The 20,842-nt window shown below is 43.5% G+C and overlaps 1 protein-coding gene across 1 annotated transcript; it reads right to left on the reverse strand.

Moving 5' to 3' along the window:
* Positions 1-360: 360 nt before the first annotated feature.
* Positions 361-19,882, reverse strand: ikzf1 (IKAROS family zinc finger 1 (Ikaros)). The gene is made up of 8 exons (XM_083657979.1): positions 19,555-19,882; positions 14,583-14,627; positions 14,306-14,419; positions 6,900-7,178; positions 4,501-4,668; positions 3,317-3,442; positions 2,612-2,746; positions 361-2,082 (listed from the first exon to the last, which is right to left on the reverse strand). The coding sequence occupies exons 1-8, from the start codon at positions 19,853-19,855 to the stop codon at positions 1,370-1,372; spliced, it is 1,881 nt and encodes a 626-aa protein (XP_083514105.1). The 5' UTR covers positions 19,856-19,882; the 3' UTR covers positions 361-1,369.
* Between the last annotated feature and the right edge of the window lie 960 nt (positions 19,883-20,842).

Consider the following 20,842-nt stretch of genomic DNA (forward strand, 5'->3'; position numbering starts at 1 on the left):
CCTGAGCTTGGCCCAGATATAGTGTGAACAGCCAATAATTATAATGTAGATGTAGATGATAAAGTATAGTTTGGCAACTGGTTTATCCTATCCAGTAAAGATCCCTACATTTGAAAATGTATAAATTTGCTATTAAATATCCATATGTATACAGGTAACACAATGCCTTTGTACTGTATGTATTACAAGTAGCCTTAGGTTTGTCTGTAAAAATGCCGTTAAAGTATGCACGTAAAAGTACAATAAGTAAGTTTCTGCTACTTATTGCTTATTACTGCAATCTTATTTTGATGAGAAAAAAGAAAAAAGTGTGAATACTCGATGCATATATAAAATATCTTTTATTGATATTTTGCAAGCATAAAACTCCCATGGACCTTCAAATGGCTCATATTCTGTGAGTAATACAATTTTCAGCCATCAGGTATAAAACAAAGATCAGGAAAACATTTTCTTTTATCAAACCAAAAATAGCTTCCAGCAGCAGTCATGTTTTTAACTCAAACACATTTAGTACAGTTGAACAGAAAGGGATGCAGTTTTTAGAACTACTCTACAGACAAAACATTGAACACTGTAATAAATACAAAAACAAACAGGCATGTAATTGTGATATAAATAATAGGAAAGTTGTTACAAATAGAATAACAGGTTGCAATGGAATAAGTTGGTAATGGAATGAATACTAAATGGGTTTGCATTTTTCTACATTGATTGTACAAAAAATAAAAATAACGTATTGATTGTATTCCATAATACAATATTTATATGAATTCACCCACGCTGCAAGCATTTGGAGAAAATAATCAAAATCCTTTATTAACATTTCAGACAGACAGTTCAGTATAGAGCTACTTTAATGTAGAGATTAAAATATTTTATTATTATTCTAAAACCAGAAAAAGAAAATGTTGCTGCCTGGATATCCAAAAGAAGAGACACGTTTATACACTTTATACAGGTGGCAACTGTAAATAAATGACTTCAAAGGTACTGAGGCACAGTCACTGTTTTGCCTTCACTGAACAATAATTCTTCTCTTAAAAAAACTACGGTAAACAAAAAACATGAAAAATTCATTTTCCTCCTGAACATGGCATTTGAAATTGAATATTGTTTTCTACCAGGAACTAGATGTTTTCTTTTATCGGTCTTCTACAAACATGCATATTTTGTATAAAAAAAAATCACCACTTTCAGAGATTAACAGTGTATTTTACAATATGTATTTTCATGTATTTATTGAATGTGCATGTGTGTGTGTGTGTGTGTGTGTGTGTGTGTGTGTGTGTGTGTGTGTGTGTGCATGTGTGTGTGTATGCGGGCACGCATGCGCGCGCGCGTGTGTGTGTTCTCTGAGCGCTGCAGCTCAGTAGCGGTGCTCCCCTCTCGTCATGTGGGAGGAGAACTCGTAGCGGTCTTGGCTGCGGTGCCCGCAGAGGTTGCACTCGAAGGCGTCTCTGAAGCCGTGGCAGCCCATGTGAATGGTGTACATGACGTGGTCCAGGAAGAGAATGCGGCAGTGTTCGCACCGGTACGCCCTCACCTGCTCACCGTCGCTCGTCACCAGCTTGAGGCCCTCGGAGGCCATCTCCAGGCTGGCCCGGATGGCCTCGTATTGCCTCTGCTGCTCCTCCTTCACCAGGGGCAGCACGCCGTTCCGCACCCCCGACGTGATGTGGTTGGTCAGGTAGATGAGGCCCGACGCCCCCCCGCCACCGCCGCCCCCGCCCGGCCGGTCCTCGTTGTTGCTCTCGGTGTCGGTGGAGTCCTGGCCGCTGTGGCTGGGCGAGCCGTCCTTCTCGCTGGAGGCCGACTTGGACTTGGAGAGCAGCAGCAGGTTCTCGGCCGCGCTGTCCTTGGCCGACGGGCCCGTATGGCCCTCCGACGAGGCCTTGTGCAGCGGGAACATGGAGCCCAGGGGCACGTCGGACGAGGAGGCCGGGGAGGTCTGTACCAGCGGCCGGAGGGACTCGGCCCCCAGGTAGCTGATGGCGTTGTTGATGGCCTGGTCCATGACGTGAGACTGCATCAGCTCGCCCGCCCCGCCCTCGAACGACAGGTCCGACAGACGCCGATCACCTGAGGGACACATGAAGGTCACATTTAGACTGATGCACTTGTCATGTGACCTCAGCAAATTGATAGAGTCCCTGCTGCTCTCTATGTGTGATTGAGTTTAATTACCGGTAGTTAACTTTCTGGTACTGAGTATTTCTGTTGAATGGTCTCATAAATGCATTATCCTCAGCCACTTGTGTGTATCTTTATCTGTAAAATGTATCTTTCTTCCTGGTTCATAATATCATCATTTCCCTCTGTATATATATCTATAGGCTGTCTATAATATAAAGGATTAAAACAATTAAACACTTTTGTAAATGATGGGGGGAAATCCTGACACACGTTAAAAGGAATATGGCTTAAGTGTCGACAAATTAAAGGCACAAAATTTGATGATCAGGTTAAACTGCATGCATTCTGCAGAGGCACGGGAAATGCAACACTATCTGATATACAACACAGTTCTTACAGGTGCAATTACACGTATTCTTCAGTCAAAGGAAATGTCATTTGTTGATATGCAAAGGAAGCAGACGTCAGCCCTTACCCACAAACTTCTGTGGCATAGTGCTCTTACGCTTAGCTACATTATTAGCTAGTCTGTCTAGCACCAAGGCTCTGTCAGATCCCGTCTGGCTTAAGTCATCCCTCTGCTCATTCTGGTTGCTTTCTTCCTTTACTACTGGAAAGCAAGACAGAGAAGTAGGTTTCAGAGTCAAAGTATTTCGAATTTTGATCTGTTCAAAAGTGAGGAATTGGTGTAAAGAGGGCCTTGTCTTTTCAGCGATAACGGTGCTTACAGCACAGGTCGGACTATTCTGACACATGTGAAGCACTTGGTCGATAAGTATTTGTTCATGATCACAGACAGAGTGTAAATGTATTTCTCAGCCTCGGCTCAGCAGTTTATACCATACATGTTGTTGTTGTTTGTTTTTTAATCATGAGTCTATAGTGGGTTCATTTTATTTTGAAAATATGAACAATGAAAAAGTGTTGAATCGTTGAAATGTGGCAACAAACTTCACGACTATCGCACAGTTATTTAGATGAGCCACTAACCAGCGTCCATCAGAAAACAACAACACTTTGACTTTAAAATATGAATGAGATTAATTTAGCCTGACCTGTTGGAGCATTTTGTAATTGCAACATTGTCGACACGGTAGACTGACGCTGCATGCATAGCGAGTCCTGTGCTCGGGGTAAAAGTAGGTCATCAGAAGTGTGCGTCGTCCCGCGAGGCACCAACCTGTATAGATGCTGTTCTGCAGCCCCATGCACTGGAGGTAGTTGTGACAGCGCTCCTTGTGCTCCTCCAGAGAGCTGCGCTGCTTGTAACTCCGCCCACAGTAAGCACACTTGTGGGGTTTTCCGACTGCAAAAAAGAATGTCACATCCGTCAACAGAGCGGTATGATACACCGTTAATCATAAGATTTGAATCTATGACATTTTGACAGAAATAAATGTCTCTTTTGCTACTCTATATTGCTGATTGAACACAATAGTGATTCAACCTGAAGTTAGTTCATGAAAGCTTTTGCATTTTGCAGTTCTAAACATCCAGTGTCTTTTCTGGGGGGGGGGGGGGAGTCTCCGACAGAAAGTGAAGCGTTTTTGTGTTTCTGGTTTGTTTGGAATAAACAGAAGAAGATCTGGGTAGTTTGCATGAGCAGTGATGGCCACAATGTCTGAACAGACAAAGAAAAGTGCGCCACCTACAGAAACTCGAACTACATCAATAGAAAATCGAAAGAAAAAGACGTCACAATACTGGACACACTGTTGACAGGTGATCTCAGTCTGTACTGTAGGTGTCCTTTCTTTCCACTCAAACAGAAACTTCTGCAAAGCATTTGCAAATAAAGTGACACCCATATCTACAGCCTGTCTACTTCCCCTTGGCTCCTAATACAGAGGAAAGGAAGTAATACCATAGAGAGCCAAAGTGAACGTCACTTCCTGCTTCAGCACTGTACCAGAGATTTTCATCCGCCATTTATTTTCCCATAGACATTTCGTAAAATGCTTATAAAAAATAGTTTTACTAATTCAAACCTAACGGTTCAGACATATTTATAAACGGGAGAGACCACATAACATTTCACTCGGACCAAAACGTAAAAGATTGAGGATTTAAAGAAAATATTTTTTTATGTTTTTTTTTTAAGTTTTGGTTTTGGAGTGAAATGTTCTATGGTCTCTCCCGATTCTAAATATAGCTGAACCGTTTGGTTTGACCAAGTAAAACAATTTTTATACGCATTTTACGAAATGTCTATTGGAAAATAAATGGCACATGAAAATCTCTGGTACAATGCTGAAGCAGAAAGTGACGTTCACTTTGGCTCTCTATTCACACTTCAATCCAGAGTTCCTAACACTCCCATGAGTGCATGTGTTTTTTTTTTAGCCTGGGTGACACCATGCTCACCAGAGTGGGTGCGCAGATGACCGGTGAGGGCGTCCCTCCGGCGGCAGGCGTAGCTGCACAGGTGACACTTGAAGGGTTTCTCCCCCGAGTGGAGCTTGATGTGACGTAGCAGGTTGCCCTTCTGGGTGAAAGAGGCGCCGCACTGGCTGCACTGGAAAGGACGTTCTCCTGAGGACAAGAACACAACACACACACAGAAAACACACGTCACTGTAAACGAACACAAAATATATATATATATATAAGCAGTATCACAGGCTGTAAAGGCTGGACAGTTAGATTGAATATGAACAAAACTTATAATTATATAAAGTGTGTGTGTGCGTGCGTGTGCGTAAGGTGTGTGCGTTAAAGGGCCACTTTCATTTCCCTGGTCCAAATGATGTCATAATGACATCATTTAGACCAGGAAGTTCCGAGAATGAACGGGGGAGCTTTCACTCCAGGCAAGATGGAGGGAGGTTAAACATGGTTCATTTGCATAATACACTACCAAATTCCTAAATGATACAAAGCTAGTTGAAAATCGGCAATGTGGCCCTTTAAGTCGGGTAAAATGCTGTGCAACAACATACAGTCTATGGCAACAACACACACATCCAATTGTTTTGAATGCGATGGGAACACTTGAAGAAATCTTGAAGCTGTACTACACTACCTTTTTATTTTAAGTCTAAATTATTTTCTAATACTGGCACCCAATTTGTTATTTTATTTTTGTTATTCATGACTCCTATATCAAGCAGTGTGATATAGCTTATCATCATGAACGCTAAGACTCTTCACCGCCACTACATTCCCGTAATCTCCACGAATCCCCCCACTGACAACAACATAAAAGCAACAGCAGCGCAAAGCCTTAGTTTTAATTTGCCTATGCGGAGAGAGAGACAGAGAGAGAGAGAGCGAGAGAGAAAGCAGGGTGCCCCATGCTACGTGAATGTGGGGGTCACCGCGCTACAAGAGATCCCAAGTGGCAGAACAAGGCGCACGATGGAGCAGGTTTCACACACAGCACAGCCAGAGTGACAGAGTCGCTCCCTGCTCCCCCTCCTGCCCGGGCGGCTGCCAGCGCTCTGATCGAACAAGAGCCTTTCAGAGGCAGCCTGGCAGCTCCGTAATGCACCATTGCCTAGGTCAATTTGATCTGAAAATCTCATTTTTTTCCTCTTCTTCGTCTCTAAAATAAGAGGCGGCAGATCACAATGCAAATTCACAGCCCTCATTTGAATAAAGCGAAGGAAACACTTTGTGTTGAGAGCCAGTCTTCCTGATCAGCGCTTCTGGAATAAAACCAATATCCAGCCTCTCTCTCCGAGTGTTGTGGCATTCTGTGAGAAGGTTTTAATGTGTCGTCTTTCTTTTTTTTTCAAAGGCACCCCCCCCCACCCCCCCCATAAAATAAGAGTCACCAGTGAAGCAGCAAAAATAAATAAAAAAGGAAACTCATTAAAAATGCATTTCAGGAGCAAAGACTCACCACAGAAAATTTTCGATTTAAATAGGAGGCACTTCATTATATCTTTTATTGTACATTCTTTTGCATTTACATTAGTCTAGTGTTCCTTTCTTCCATTTTGGGTTTCATTAGTTTCTAAAGCTTGACAGTTAAGTGCCTTTTTCAAAAATGTTCCCCACCACTGGTTTGGGTTCATTACAATAGAATATCAATTTTGAAATTTGAAAAACTTTTAATAGTCAGATAATTGTCATTTCATGGAGATCCCATTTTAATTGCGGCAGATATCCTGTTTCTCAGCTAAGGGCATGTTGGTTTTTTTTTTTCTTTCCGGACCGAGTTCGTCTCTTCTACTTCCGTCACATCTACTGCTGCTTGTCGTCTGGTAATTCTAAATCATTTTGAGAACAATAATAATTGCTAATCTGCTATTCTCAAAGTCTATTTCACGCACCATAGAGAGGTCTATATGCAGCCAATTGCATTGGATGCCAAGGCAACTACAGCTCAGTGTAAGTATAAACTCTAAAGTTTGGGGTTATTTCTAAGAATCCATTACAGTGGGCTTTACTTACAAAGAGGCTATGCTTATAGTTGGGTATATACACTGTTGCTTGCGTCAATGCCAAACAATAGCAGTAGAGACAACCATCTTGATGATGTGAAATCGCTGCAATGTGTAGTTTTAATCACCTTAAACTTAACATGAGGTGTAACTTGGGGGAACGCCTTTTAGGGAGTTACACCAAAGGCAAAAATCGACCAATGAAGGTATGAGAAAGCTGTAAAAATGGCTGAAGGGGGAGGAGCCACAGCAGACTTCCAGTTTTCTCGGGCCGCTTTCTAACCCACCCTCAGATGCTCATCCCTCCATCATTGCTAACAGTGAACATGGTGTGCAAAGGTTAATTAAGGGCAAGAAGTATCGCAGGTGGCTTACCGGTGTGGCTTCGCTTGTGCACCATCAGCACATTGGGGCCAATGCAAACTATCCCGCAGATATCGCACTTCAGCTTCCCGTTGGGCAGCCGGATACCGCCGGCCGCGGAGTAGGCCCTGGCTTCGGGACTCGGTTGTGAGCCGTTCACTTTGGCCCCCGAGGCATCGATCACGCGCAAGTCTTCCGCGCACTCCTCCTCCTCCTCCTCCTCCTCGCCATTCATGTCACAGGCCAGCCCATTCTCCTCATCACTGCGAGCCTCAACTTTAATGTTACAGGCTGGAAAAGAGGGCAGGGGGGAGGTGCCACGGTTTAGAATACGAGGCATTGGTTTGTTCTTCTTGTAAGGTTACAATGCTGCTACATGTGAATTTGTGACATGCTTTGGGGAACCTGGGTGTGCCTCCCTTTCAGTTTGCTTAATTGACTTATTGATTAAAAAGACAATTATTATTAATTTAAAAAAAATCCACATGACAATGTGCCAATTTCTGTATTTATCTATGAACTGTACACATGTGATTCTGTTCATTCCCTCTTAATGTGCTGCCGTTATCAGGGACGAACCTGCATGTATTAGCATTGCAACCATCTGGTAATATCACTACGACTACAGACAAGACAGTTCCATGTGCTATGCATCAAAACTGCAGCATTTTACCATGATATTTCGTGTGTTTTTGTGTGATTTAAGTCTGAGCAAGGTCAACAAAGATATTAGATCACTGCACACACACACACACCAAATATCACACAGCATGTTTAAACTGGAGAAGCTCATTTTTTTGTGTGCTTTCCAATGCAAAAGTGTGTGTGTGTCTGTTAAGGATACAGAGGTGCAGAGCTGTACATGTCGGCGATGGGATGAGGAAACGCACAGAGCATCTCAGTCACACCATCACACTTTTGTACAAAAAAAAATGACAGCAAGATAAACAGGAAAGAGACACAGGAAACGGTGTGAAACTAGGGACAGCAGCAGCGGTGTAGAGCAAAGTAGTACACGCACACAAAAACACACGCCTCATCACTTTAAAGGGGCTTAATTCCCCTAATTATTGAAATTTGCAACTTTTTAGAGCACAATACTAGTACATATAAGTAAATACCGAATGATTACGATAACTATTATCTGTGGAGCTATGATAAAAACTTGTTTGTCTGTGTTTATTTGCTCATGTTTCCCAGTTTCATCTGAATAGAGAAGTGGCCTGTGTGTCAAACTGTCAGCTCCCTCTTTTCCAGCCAGGGAACTAATGTCTAACCCGAGCTGAAATATTGCGAGTCCAACAAACTTATGAGCCGAGCCTGTGGTCTGCGTGTCTCGGCAGCAGCCCGATTTCCCCATTTCCTCCAGCCGAAGAGGAAGAAGGTGAGATCATGAAATATAGGAATCTATGGAAAAGGGGAAGCTTCAGAAAGAGGGCCTGCCTAACCGAAACACCAAGAATTATGGAGAAGTGACAGAAAGGGAAGCACAGGCAAGGAATTGTAAAACAGCCTGTAACTGAAACAGGCGTTTTGCAGGAGGCTTGTTTTCACTGTGGAGGGGGGGGGGGGGGGCGGGCGCATAACTCCCATGATGCATCATTCCCTCAACCAGCCGGGGGGTGGGGGGACACAAATGTCAGAGCTAATGGCGTGGGATCACAAGATGCTCATTATTGCTTTTTCATACTTAATATTCACCTAATCACAGGTTAATTTGCTCTCGCATAAACAACAATGTGTTCGTCTATAGAGAGGCAAAGTGAACGTCGCATAACTCCCATGATGCATCATTCCCTCAACCAGCCGGGGGGTGTGGGGGGGGCACAAATGTCAGAGCTAATGGCGTGGGATCACAAGATGCTCATTATTGCTTTTTCATACTTAATATTCACCTAATCACAGGTTAATTTGCTCTCGCATAAACAACAATGTGTTCGTCTATAGAGAGGCAAAGTGAACGTCACTTCCTGCTTCAGCACTGTACCAGAGATTTTCTTCCACAATTTATTTTCCCATAGACATTTCGTAAAATGCTTATAAAAAATTGTTTTACTGGGTCAAACCAAATGGTTCAGCTATATTTAGAATCAGGAGAGACCATAGTGACCATAGTGAAATGTCACGTGGTCTCTCCTGTTTCTAAATATATCTGAACCGTTTGGTTTGAACACGTAAAACTGTTTTTATACGCATGTTACACGAAATGTCTATGGGAAAATAAATGGCGGATGAAAATCTCTGGTACAGTGCTGAAGCAGGAAGTGACGTTCCACTGTGGCTCTCTATTGCCTGTTGACATGTGTTGGGACAAAAACTCTTGTATCTTTCTGCTGAGCAGATGAGATAAGAGAAACACTGGCCATGTGTCAATAGTGCTCCGGCGGCGCTGCAGAAGTGACACAGCGAACAGGGGAAGGGAAGGCCGTGCTTCACACTACACACAACAGAACGCATGAGGGGACGTCTTCCTGGCATTGAGTTGCAGCCATTTTTTGCACAATCCACGTCTCATGTTGTGTCAAAGCTTCGAGATCCTGCTTCTCCTTACCTACATCTCCTTCTTTGTGATCGGTATAGTCCTATAATAAGATCCCTCTCTAACCCGTCTGCTTCTCCTTACCTACATCTCCTCCTTTGTGATCGGTGTAGTCTTATAATAAGAGAGATCAATAAGGGATCATGGATTTTACCTGGATTCTCCTCATAACTGTACAGTCACAGTGTTGCTAAAATTCCATTACAGAGAGAAGGTCCCATTAAATATATATATATATATATATATATATATATATATATATATATATATATATACTTGTGGCAAATTAGGTAATCACTGGTTACATTTACATGCAAATCAAATTATTATTATATTGCCGTGAAGACGATAAGGCAAGTAATAAACACCATTCTCTGATTATGTTAATGCAATTCTGCTCTTCTAGTTGAACTAAGTGTAATCACAGTGACATACTATGTGCATTCATAGACAGTGGTTAGGTTCCATTTCTTGAACATCGGTCAAGTTGCACATGAGACCAGCTCATGGTGTGATGTGGAGGTCGAGGGGAAATGGACTGGCAGCAGTCGACACTTTTCGGAGTATGGAAAATACAGAGTTGATGGTACGTAGAAGGGTTTAGCAATAAATTCTCTGATTTACACAGTTCTCCTCTGGATAATTAAAAAAAAAGTTGGATTGTTATGGGTCTGGGCACATATCAAATTATGGTATCATGTAAAATGGCTTAAAGGATAAGTTCACCCAAAAATGAAATTCAGTCATTATCTACTCACCCCCATGCCGTTTTTTTAATCCATAAAACATTTGTGGAGTTTTTCAGGGAAACAGAGTTGCTGACCAACTTTCAAGCGTAAAAAACAACAACAAATAAACAACAACAAACAAAAAAACAAACAGAAAATGGCTCCATACTGCTTGTCTGGCGTAATCCAAGTCTCCAGAAGCCCCGAGATGCCATGTTGACTTGAAAAGACATAATTTACACCCTGTTTTTAGCTGAAATCTTCACTGTAGCCATGTGCTCCAAGAAGGGCTACAAGCTCCAGTTAAGTTTTTGGCTCATTTTCTTTTGTAAACGACGTCTGTTCAAGTCAACTTGGCATCTCGGGGCTTCTGGAGTGGAGACTTGAGTAATGCCAGACGAGCAGTATGGAGCATTTTTTCCTGTTTTTTTTCTCTGTATTTATTCATGTGTTGATTTGTTGATTTATTTTTTTGACATTTGAAAGTCAGTCATCACCCTCTTCATTTGTTTAGGAGAATGCTGGACATCGATATTTTTCTGTGAACTCCACGACTGTTTTGTGGACTAAAAAACTTGATCCGTCCTTCCATCGGCATGGGGGTGAGTCGATAATGACGGATTTTTCATTTTTGGGTGCACTTAGTCAGACTATTGCCTTGCAGAGAAAGCGAATGTGCCTCGAGGCTTTTAATATAATAGCTCTGACTGGCCGACCATCAGTTGGGTGTTGTGTGACCTGCAGTGTTCTCGCTGCACTAGGCAGAGGGAAGCACGACCGCTGGCCTGTATCTTCTCAGGGAATATGGGGAAGTTGCGACTAAATCGGGAATAGGAAGAAGAGCTTTTACTTTATATCATGTTTGTCACGCTCACACATCCTGATTTGCTGGTTTTGGGAAGCAAGTCTCTGATCGCATAGAGGACAAACAAAACGGTTGCAATAAAATGGCTTAATGTTGAATGTTATCCTCAGATTATAGATAATAGGCAGTTACTGGGCAAGTTACTTTCAAATTGTAATATACTACATATTACTAGTTACTTTAATTTGAAAGTAATAAGTTACTTTACAATATTACTGTCTGTGTAGAGTAACTCGTTACTTATTACAATACTTTTTTGGATTACTTTTACCAAAACAACAGCAGCAGCAGAATGACATGGCCGCCCCGGAACCATCCCAAAAAATAATTTCAACCACCTTGAAGTCAATGTAAACTGTACAAAATTCTAAATGTTATTCTTTTCCTTTGTTATTGTCATCTATAGTGGTTATTTGCATAAAAACACACAGTTTGATTAGGAAATTATTGTCTTTTTTTAAAATAAGTGCTTTGATAAAAAAAAAAAAACTAAATTTGTAACTTGAGTTACTTGACAAAGTAACTGGTATAATATTACTGAAATCCTATAAGTAATAAGTTATATTACTGAGTTACTGCTAAAAGTAATATATTACATGTAACATGTTACTTTTGTAATGAGTTACCCCCAACACTGATAATAAGGTAACTATTAACCTAGCAGTGTAGCTAAAAGGTAACAAATAATGAGATAACAGCGAATGTTAAGATATAGCAAATATAGTATTGGTTAAGACAAGCAGTTTTGACAAGAGGAGGAGGAAATTAGCAGGGAGGTAGGCGACAGTTTGGAGGCGAGGTAGCTGCTTGTAGTTAGTTGTGTTGTCTCTGCAGTGTGGAAATGCAGGGAGCCCGGTGGAGGTTCCTGTTCTGCTCTCACTGCCTGAAAATAGCCCACTGTGCAAGGTAGTGGAACCACATGTGTTAAACCACGCCAGCAACACCCCTGACACGACTCGCACTCGATAAGGAACACACACACACGCGCAAACACGCACACACGCACACACACACGCACACACACGCATGCACACACACACACACACAAAAAGTCTACTTGTGTGTGTTTTTTCTTTCTTTCTTTTAACTTATTGCCTCCACGTTTTCGGGAACTAGACGGCTTTTAGCTTTCATGTCTCTGAAACAGCGATGGCGCCTCCTGATTCAGTCAAAGTGAAAGAGAAATCTTTTCATACCATGATGACGGGTCATTTTAACCCCCCCATGTGACTTAAAATGATGACGTAAAAATGATACTCAATGCTGATTTTGACTGGCTCGGAGTGTCAAATAGGCGCTTTAAAAGCTACACACGACAATACAATAAGCGTCAGGTTGACTAGGAATACTGTGGAATAAGATGCAACAAGCCTACTTTCTAGCTGAAGTGTGAAATTCTAATTTTATTCTTTCTCGCAATCCCCAACTGCGAGACTGTGAGGACTTATCTGGAACAGGAAACAACCTGGCTTTGTGGTTTTCGAGCTCTCGGTACTTTGAGGTCCCGTGTCCCACATATAGTCCCTCTGCTTTTTCGCCTTCTTCACGACAGAAGTACATGATCCTGCCTGATAATTATAACTCACATTTTGGGCTTTATCACAGAGCCAGCGATGCATAGATACACCAGACACTGCTCTCTTCTCTCTGTCCCCATGTAGCCTATACACACATACAAAGGTGATTGTATCTATAGGAAATGGACAGAAATACATACGCACGCACACGCACGCACGCACGCACGCACACACACACACACACACACACACACACACACACGCACACACACACACACACACACACACACACACACACACACACGCACATACACACTCTGTCAGACCAGCCCCTTTCCTCTCTCAAACTCATTTTAGTTTTACTAGAAACGTATTCCTCGCAGCCAATGAGAGTTGTTCGTACATTTAAAAGGTTTCTCCTTTGACTATTCCCCCTTTTCTCCCAGCTCATGCTAGATGTTCCATCGATCGACTGAGATGAGATGAACAGTAACACTGTCACATAAAAGCATGTTGTTATGAACGATGAGGCTGCATGCACGCTCACTAACTCGTAACAGTGTTGAATTAGATGCCGTGTTCAGAGATCCTTGCGTGCGTTGAGATCTGCGCATGGCAGCTCGACAGTTGTAAAGTAAAACCGGGAGCACGTGTGTGTGTGTGTGTGTGTGTGTGTGTGTGTGTGTGAGTGTGTGTGTGTGCAGGTGTGTGACCTATGTGGCGCGGTGATGATCTGTGTGAGCTTGGCTCTGTTCCTGAACACTTTATCTCCAGGAGTGTTGAAACTGCCTGAAGGCTGAAGTTCTTCTTAGGAAACTCTTACACATCCTATTTCAGTTTCCTCTCGCATCTGATTTCCGACTATCTGCTCTTTCAAAGCGCCCGGCGGCGAATCTGTACCGTTATCTGGATTGGAGTGGAAAAACACTGACATAAGTCAAGGAGCCGCTCTCGGTTTTGGCCATGCAGTAAAACATGGAAACATTTTATTATTATGATCAATCTAGAGCTTCAAAATCCTTCCCTTTATGGACATCTCCTCCTCTGTGTTTGGTATAAATTTACTCATGGAAATCAATAAGGGATAATGGCCTTCACCTGGATTCTCCTCATCATCAGTGTACTTGATTAAATTAAGTGTCATAAACTAACAAAACTATATCGTATGAGCGCTGTGTGTCACGTCTGATCCCTCTTGCTGTCATGTACATGTAAAACCGATTAGCTTCTAATGGACCGTAATGACTCCAAGCCTCCATCTTATAACGTCTCCTGCTTTCTGACATGATGCCACCCAAGTGAGAAGAGAGTGGAGATAACTATCTGCCACAGTTGTGATCTTTCATCCTCGCTTTCGCCATGATATTCCCTGGCTGGATGTTCACTCACTCAACATCAAGGCCACATTAGCAATTCCTTAAGATTTCACCTATTAACGACTTGCCATGGATCAAAGACCGTTTTATTTTTTTTACCTTTTCTGCCAATGACCTAAATGTGCCTCTTTGCAGCTATAAATTAATTTTACTTGCCTACTAATTTACTTTATTTATTTATTTACTTTCATTTAGCAATTTTACGCCGATTTGGATGCTTTGGGAATGTATTCATTTTTGTTGCTTCATGGGAGACACTCAAACTGGGGGATTTTAGTTGACAGATGTATATGTAGCAGTGGCACAGTGTGTACTGTATGTGTTGATTCACTTGTCACTTTGCACCAGCATAACGATGATCTTTTGATCGGCTATCTTTTAATTGGCCCATACCTTTGTCCCCTCTGTTGTTCTGCTGGTGGGTGGAGCCGGCTGACAGGTCCTCCGGGACGGCCATGGGCTCCTCCGCCTCCTCGGAGGTGTCGTTGGCGGGGGGGCTGTCCCTGCCTGGGGAGACACACACCAGCAAACACCCATCAAACCCCCCCCATCACACGTGTCCCATTCAGCAGGACCCACCAAAATTACCTGAGAGAGTGAGAGGCTGTTTTGGGGGGCCTATTGTATCTACTTTCGGCCCCTGTGAGAGCTCAATCATGCAGTGTTTTACCTGGCATCTCCTGGGCCTCCTCTGTCTCCATTCGGTGCAGGTATTCTAATGGGGCGAGAGAGGGAGACGGGTGTTAAGTTTAATCAAGAGCAGGCTGGGGGAAACAACATTATAAAACGCCGGAGCAGAGTAAAGGGCGTCCTCTCGCGCCGCGCGAGTCCCTCACCCCGGTGAGATGGCTCTTGTCACACTGTCCCCCCACATTACATTGCAAAGAATTACAGACGTTTTCATTACGAGTCTGACAGAGAGAGACTGAGTCCCGTGGAGCGCGGCTCGGGCGCCGCTGTCTGATGGGCCTTGCTGATGTAGCGGGGGGGTGTGGGGGTTGGGTGGGGTTGGGTGGGGTTGGTGGGTGGGTGGGGGGTGGGTTTTAGCTTTCAGACCGCATTTGTTATTTATTGTTAATTTCCTGCCACGTAATCATCCCAAAATGCAAACTGACTGCCGCAAAATTAAGCAGAAAATTAACTGGCCCCCGGGTCAGCGGGAGACGCGGGCGTCCGCCGTGCCCAGCTGATCGGCGCTCGTGTTCTCTCTAATTTAACTGAGCACGCATCGCTGAGCCCGCCGCCCGAGCACAGGCGCGTGCGAGGCACAATCAGAGAAAGAGAGGAGGAGAGAGAAAGAGAGAGAGAGGGAGAGGGAGAGGGAGGGCCTCAGAGGCAGTGAGAAAGATAGAAGCAGAGAGGTAGATAGCAATGAGGGGGGGCAAGGTCAGAAAGTCAGCAAGAGCAAGTGCATCAGGAAGGAGGAGAGAAAGAGAGAGAGAGCGAGACAGAATAAGGAGTGAGCCAAAAAGACAATCTGTTTTTTTCTTTGAGTCCCATATTTTTGTTTGTTGTTGTCTGAGTCCAGAAGCCTTCCTCTGGCCCGGGCTGCATGTCTGAGGCAGTGCTCGTGGCCCCATTAATAATGGATGGCCCTCAAGCCTGCAGCAGATGGACCCGACAGCCTCGGCCCTCGGCTCCTGCCACTCCAAGAAGCCCCGGGTGCGGCGGGGGGCCCGGGTGCGGCGGGGGGGCCCGGGTGCGGCGGGGGGGCCCGGGTGCGGCGGGGGGCCCGGGCGCGGCGGCATCGCCCTGGTCCCTGGAGCCACACAGGGAGAAGTGAAGCTCCCGAAAATAGCGAAGCGAGCCCGAGGGAGAAGGGGAACCTGGGCCTTCCTGTTTTACTGACAGATGGCTCCACACATTTGGAACAAATAGTGGGAAGCGGCATGGTGGCGCTCTGTCGCAACGCAGAGGGTACTGCTCAGCGGGGCGGCGTTGAGCTCGCGACGGCCGCAGAACTCCCAGGATGCAAGAGTGTGACGGGGGTGATGGGGGGGGGGTGGCTAAAAGGTCACTGGTGCAGAAGATTGTTGCGTGTTACTGCGCCGAACCTACCGCCCGTTCTTAAGCATCTGGAGTATTTGGAGGTGTGTGTGTGTGTGTGTGTGTGTGTGTGTGTGTGTGTGTGTGTGTGTGTGTGTGTGGTGGGGGTACTCTCATCTGCCCTTTTTTCTGGGCAGATGTGAGAGGGGAAATGCGGATGTGTTGGCGAGGGGGCGAGCGGGGGGTCTTCGCACAGAGGAAAAACAAGACAATTCCTACATTCAACCACAACCCACACTTGTGTAGGCAACTAGGCATGCAGAAACTAAGGTGCACAAAGATGATTCAGGAAGTAGTCTGTTCGAGCAGTGACGCTACTTTCACCCTGTTCTTATTTTCCGTGTGACGTAAGTTTTTGACGCTACTTAGCAAACTTTTCCCCCTGTGCTTTTTAGGTGTGACCTAGTCTTTTTAGATTCCTTTGAAGTCAGTTGTTTAGGATCTCAGCGCCCCCCACCCCCCCACCCCAATATCGCTTCTATAGCGTTAGGTTCAGATATTTTTAGATATACCTGTAGCCTATTGGATAATTTTGTGCTTGGCCAAAATGGGATTTTAAAGTTCTGCTTTATAAAACACGATATTCTAAACACACTTTTCTGACAAAGGCAGATGTTTTTTTTATGCAATCAGCCTGTCAACAGTGTTTTGTTTTGTTTTGTTTTTTACATGTTCTTAATTTTAGCTCATCGATATAAATATATAAACTCAAATGTTGAAAATAGCAGGAAAATTTATATTTTTTGTTGTTGACGTGTCAAAGACGTCCAGGTTGTAACCAGGAGGGGAAGTGGGGATGATGTGTCAGAGTGACTGACGGACTGACTGAGGGGGCCAAGTGGAATCTTTCACCCAGTTCACCCAGCAGCACCGTGGAAGTTATTACAGCGCAGAGGGCCTGAAGGACTGGAAAAGTGTTGGCCTTCTTAGTGCATCGAGTGAGGAGAGGCAGGAAGAGGCTTGTGGGTTGACAAAATTCTCAGTCCTCCCGCTTGTGTACGTGTGTGTGTGTGTGTGTGTGTGTGTGTGTGTGTGTGCGTGTGTGCGTGTGTGTGTGGCTGGCTGGTGGTGGGGTGGGGGGAGGGGGGGGGGAGAGGTGTCTACACATAGCAGGGTGCAAAGAGGGAGCAGGGTGGAGATGAGAAACCGTTACAGATACAAAGGACCACACCAGCAAAGTTTGGATATTGGGGTGGGGGTGGGGGGGGGGGGGAGCTACTCCGTATCATAATATAACATAACGCTGGTTTAGGAGAAATAGTCACATTTTGGAATACATGAACCAAACACACTCATGAATAAATGAGGGAATTCACAGAAAATAAATAAATGGAGGCAACAGAAAGTGACACAAGGGCTTCAGTGTATCAATTAGAATTATGAAGTTAATTTGTTTTAAGCCATTACAAATTGTAAAGTTGTTAAAAAACAAAACAAAAACAATATTTGGATGGTGTCTGTTACATGTATTGGAATATAAATAAATATAAGATATAACTGGGATTCAAAGCCACAGATGCCCACATGATATAGCCTATGTATATTTTAATTTTACATCTTATATTGTAATTAACAGTTATGTTTAGATTGGACATATATACATGTCGTATAGCCCCAGTGTGTATTAGCCCCGGTGTTGAGCTTATTATGATTACAAGCAAATCATATGAATCATAATTCAAATTATTGTTTTACGTATACAAGCCCTGGAATATAAAGTTTCCAGGTTTAGCCGTTACAAAGTCGACTTATAGCAATCCATCACATATTAAGTGAATTAATTATTTTTCAGTCACAGCCCATCAGCTTATGAGAAATAATAATCAACCTGTGGGTGCTTCCTTATCAGCCATTAGGGAAAGACATTGTCCTACAGCACCATGTTATGTGATGCATGGTCACCTTTGTTCAATTCGGATAAATATGCATATTGAGATTCTCATCAGTAATTCATGAAATATATGGGTGCAAGCGGGTCGATAGTGTTGGTGTGTTAGCGGATGTGTTCTGGGAGCCTATTGTGGGGGGGGGGGGGGGGGGGGGGGTGAGGGTGAGGCTAGAGGTGCGCTGAGAAGAAGTTGGCTTCATTTGCATCTGACACACTTCACTACTCTGCTATTCACACAGTACAATCATTTTAATAACTGTCTGTCTTCTTCCTCTGCCCCCTCCCACTCTTGTTTCTACACTGGCAAGATAGATGAGGCATCTGGAGACAGGTTTTCAGCACTTCTCTCTCCAACTCAGCTATGAAAAAAAGTCGTATTTGTGCAGGTATTGGGATTTATTTCAAAGTTGATCTAATATCAAACGGATTTCTTTATATGCATATATTCTGCAAAGTGACAGTTTTTGTATTCAAATCCGATTTGTTCAAGATTAAACCAACTTCCCTTAAATGCTGCAAACTGACATTCTGAAGTTGTAATAAACCCCAAAATATACATTCATTATGCTAAAAACAAAACAAAAAAACCAGCACCAACCTGCTCTCTAATGGAATACAATCCAATATTTAAGATTTGATCACATTAATGACAACTCTTCAATGCTTTGCATCACTGAAAAGAGACTTTAATTAGCTTACAAAATTATACATGTCTAAATTGTATATATGCGAATTTAAGCAGAAGCAAGCAGTGGGCAGTTTGGTGTATTTTGTAGACTTCTACAGCAGAACATGGAGTCTTATTTCCTCAAATGTTTCACAGTGAATGGGTGTTGCTGAACAACTTGTCTTTGCACCTGTCAGCAGTGTCAAAAGTTTCAAGAGTCCTGCCTACAAATGTGTTTTTCGCCCTCTCTCTCTCTCCCTCCACACATGACTTTACATTTGAAACTAGATAGGTATTCCTTAACGACATGGTACAATATCAGGTTTATTGGTTATGGATTTCAGGCTTAGACACATTTCTCTGCGTGCTTATTTCCTGTTTAAGTTGGTTAGAAGATTACTCACTTTTGATTTAGGCATCCGGCAAATGTGTATCTAGCGAAGATAGGCTACTGACTCCAAATTGTTTTGAAAGTTTGAAAGTGTTAATAATATTGTTGTAAACTTTGAAGCACTTCGGGTGCGCACATCAGTTGCAACAGGTGCTATGGAGAGTAGAAAAACGATGAAACTGGTTAAAATTGAGTTGAGGGATTGACTGGATATTATGTAGGCTCGTTTAGAAATAGGATAATTTAAAATAAATATTTATGTGCGTGAAATAAATATTCCTACATTGCCAAAGGAAAAAAAGAAAGAAAAAAATACGCATGGAAATTTGGGAACATTCCACAAAATTTTCCATAAAATGCTGGCTATTAAATAATAAAACCGGGAGTTAACATAATTGAATGTCTTTCTTTAGATATTAAAAGGGGAAAATACTCCCGCATGTCAATCCGTTATGTGTCGGCTACCAGTAGAGAATTACCCAGCAGGATCTGATGCTGTGGCGCACCTGCACCGAAACTAAGGACAGTGTTTTCCAGTCATGGGCAAAATCCTCTATTCTCAAGTCTAAACGAGCGCATGACGCAAACCAAAGCCCTTCGCCAAAATTCAGAAGCGGTCGCAGCTGAAAGCGCGGTGGAAGTCACTTTACCTGCTATTCCTTGAGTTTGTAGTATGAAGTTCTTCCAACTCTCCCCGGCTCCATGTGAGGAAGGTCGCAGCGCGGCAGCGGCCCCATGGAGCTGCGCCCTGGGTCCCTCCCCTCTCCACTGCACTTCCTCGTTCCAGCCCAACATCATCATGTCTCTTAAGTCTCTGTGCTCGTCTGAGGCATTTGCTTTGCTTTTATCCACAGGCCGCGGGATCGGGTACAGGCGGGGAGTCGAGAGCGCACCAAGCCCTTGGCACTTGCTTTGTACCGTGCCAATAAAAGCTGACACCCAGTAGACCATTACTGGCAGCCATGCATGAGATGGGATGAGGCGCGCAAGGAGAGTGGACCATTCATTGTTTATTTATTTCATTCTCGCGGAGGAGGCGGTGGGGGGGTTCTCCTCACTTGCATATTGGGCAGCTCCCCTTCTGTCACCTGTTCTGGCACGCTGAAGCAGTCCATGAAATTAACACAACTCTTTGCTTTCCTATAATGAGATTTCCCCCTCTTTTCTTTTTTCTTTTGGTGCACTTTGCTGCGCTCTCACAGTGCAGCTGCCTCTCTTAGACCTTATCACAGGTATCCAGCATCACATGTCTGAACCATAACCTCTATACAGACTATTTCCATTTACTTCTTTATAGTTAGTCATTTGGGATGCCTCTGCACTGGCTGCTCTCACTGTGTCACACCACTGCTCACATGTTTACAGGAAAAAGGTGATATGTGTGTACTGTTGTAGATGGACAGCCATGAATTAGCCTATCGGAATTTGAATTCCCCACTTTGTTTTTACACACGAATACACAGCAGAATCATCAAAGCTAACTTCATTCAGGGTATAACAATCAACACTATGGCAATGTTTAGGCTACATCACCAGAGTTAATATTTAACACTTTGGCTAATTGTGAACACCCACATCACCTTTATAAGTCACCTTTATGATAATTATCACTTGACAACTCAGAATCAATGTCACAGAAAAACCAACACTTATTAACACTGCTGTGACGTTGATCATCTAAAGCCGACTTGAAACTGAAATCACAAAGGCCCAAGCACACAAGTTAAAATGAGCAAACTCCCACCATGCGCACTGTCCATGGATCAGCACATAATGGGGGACGACACTTCACCTCGCTCCCACCTCTCTGCTGATGCCTGATATGAATATGACGCGCACAGACTCACTGTGCAGCTGAGTGCCGCAGCAACAGCGTGCCACTATGTTCAAGTTGTTTAATAACTGGCCTTACTTTTCCAATTTTCTTCTAATGCCAAT

This window comes from Poromitra crassiceps, assembly GCF_964638095.1.
Source record: "Poromitra crassiceps genome assembly, chromosome: 22".
Classification (NCBI taxonomy): domain Eukaryota; kingdom Metazoa; phylum Chordata; class Actinopteri; order Beryciformes; family Melamphaidae; genus Poromitra; species Poromitra crassiceps.

Bases quoted from the DNA above. Each gene is read 5' to 3' on its own strand.
- ikzf1 (XM_083657979.1), bottom strand. From the start codon at position 19,855: ATGGTCTACTGGGTGTCAGCTTTTATTGGCACGGTACAAAGCAAGTGC. The intron at 14,628-19,554 runs GTAAAGTGACTT...TCGCCCCATTAG, and splicing joins ACAAACTCAAGGAATAGCAG to AATACCTGCACCGAATGGAG. The intron at 2,083-2,611 runs GTAAGGGCTGAC...TGTGTCCCTCAG, and splicing joins TATGCCACAGAAGTTTGTGG to GTGATCGGCGTCTGTCGGAC.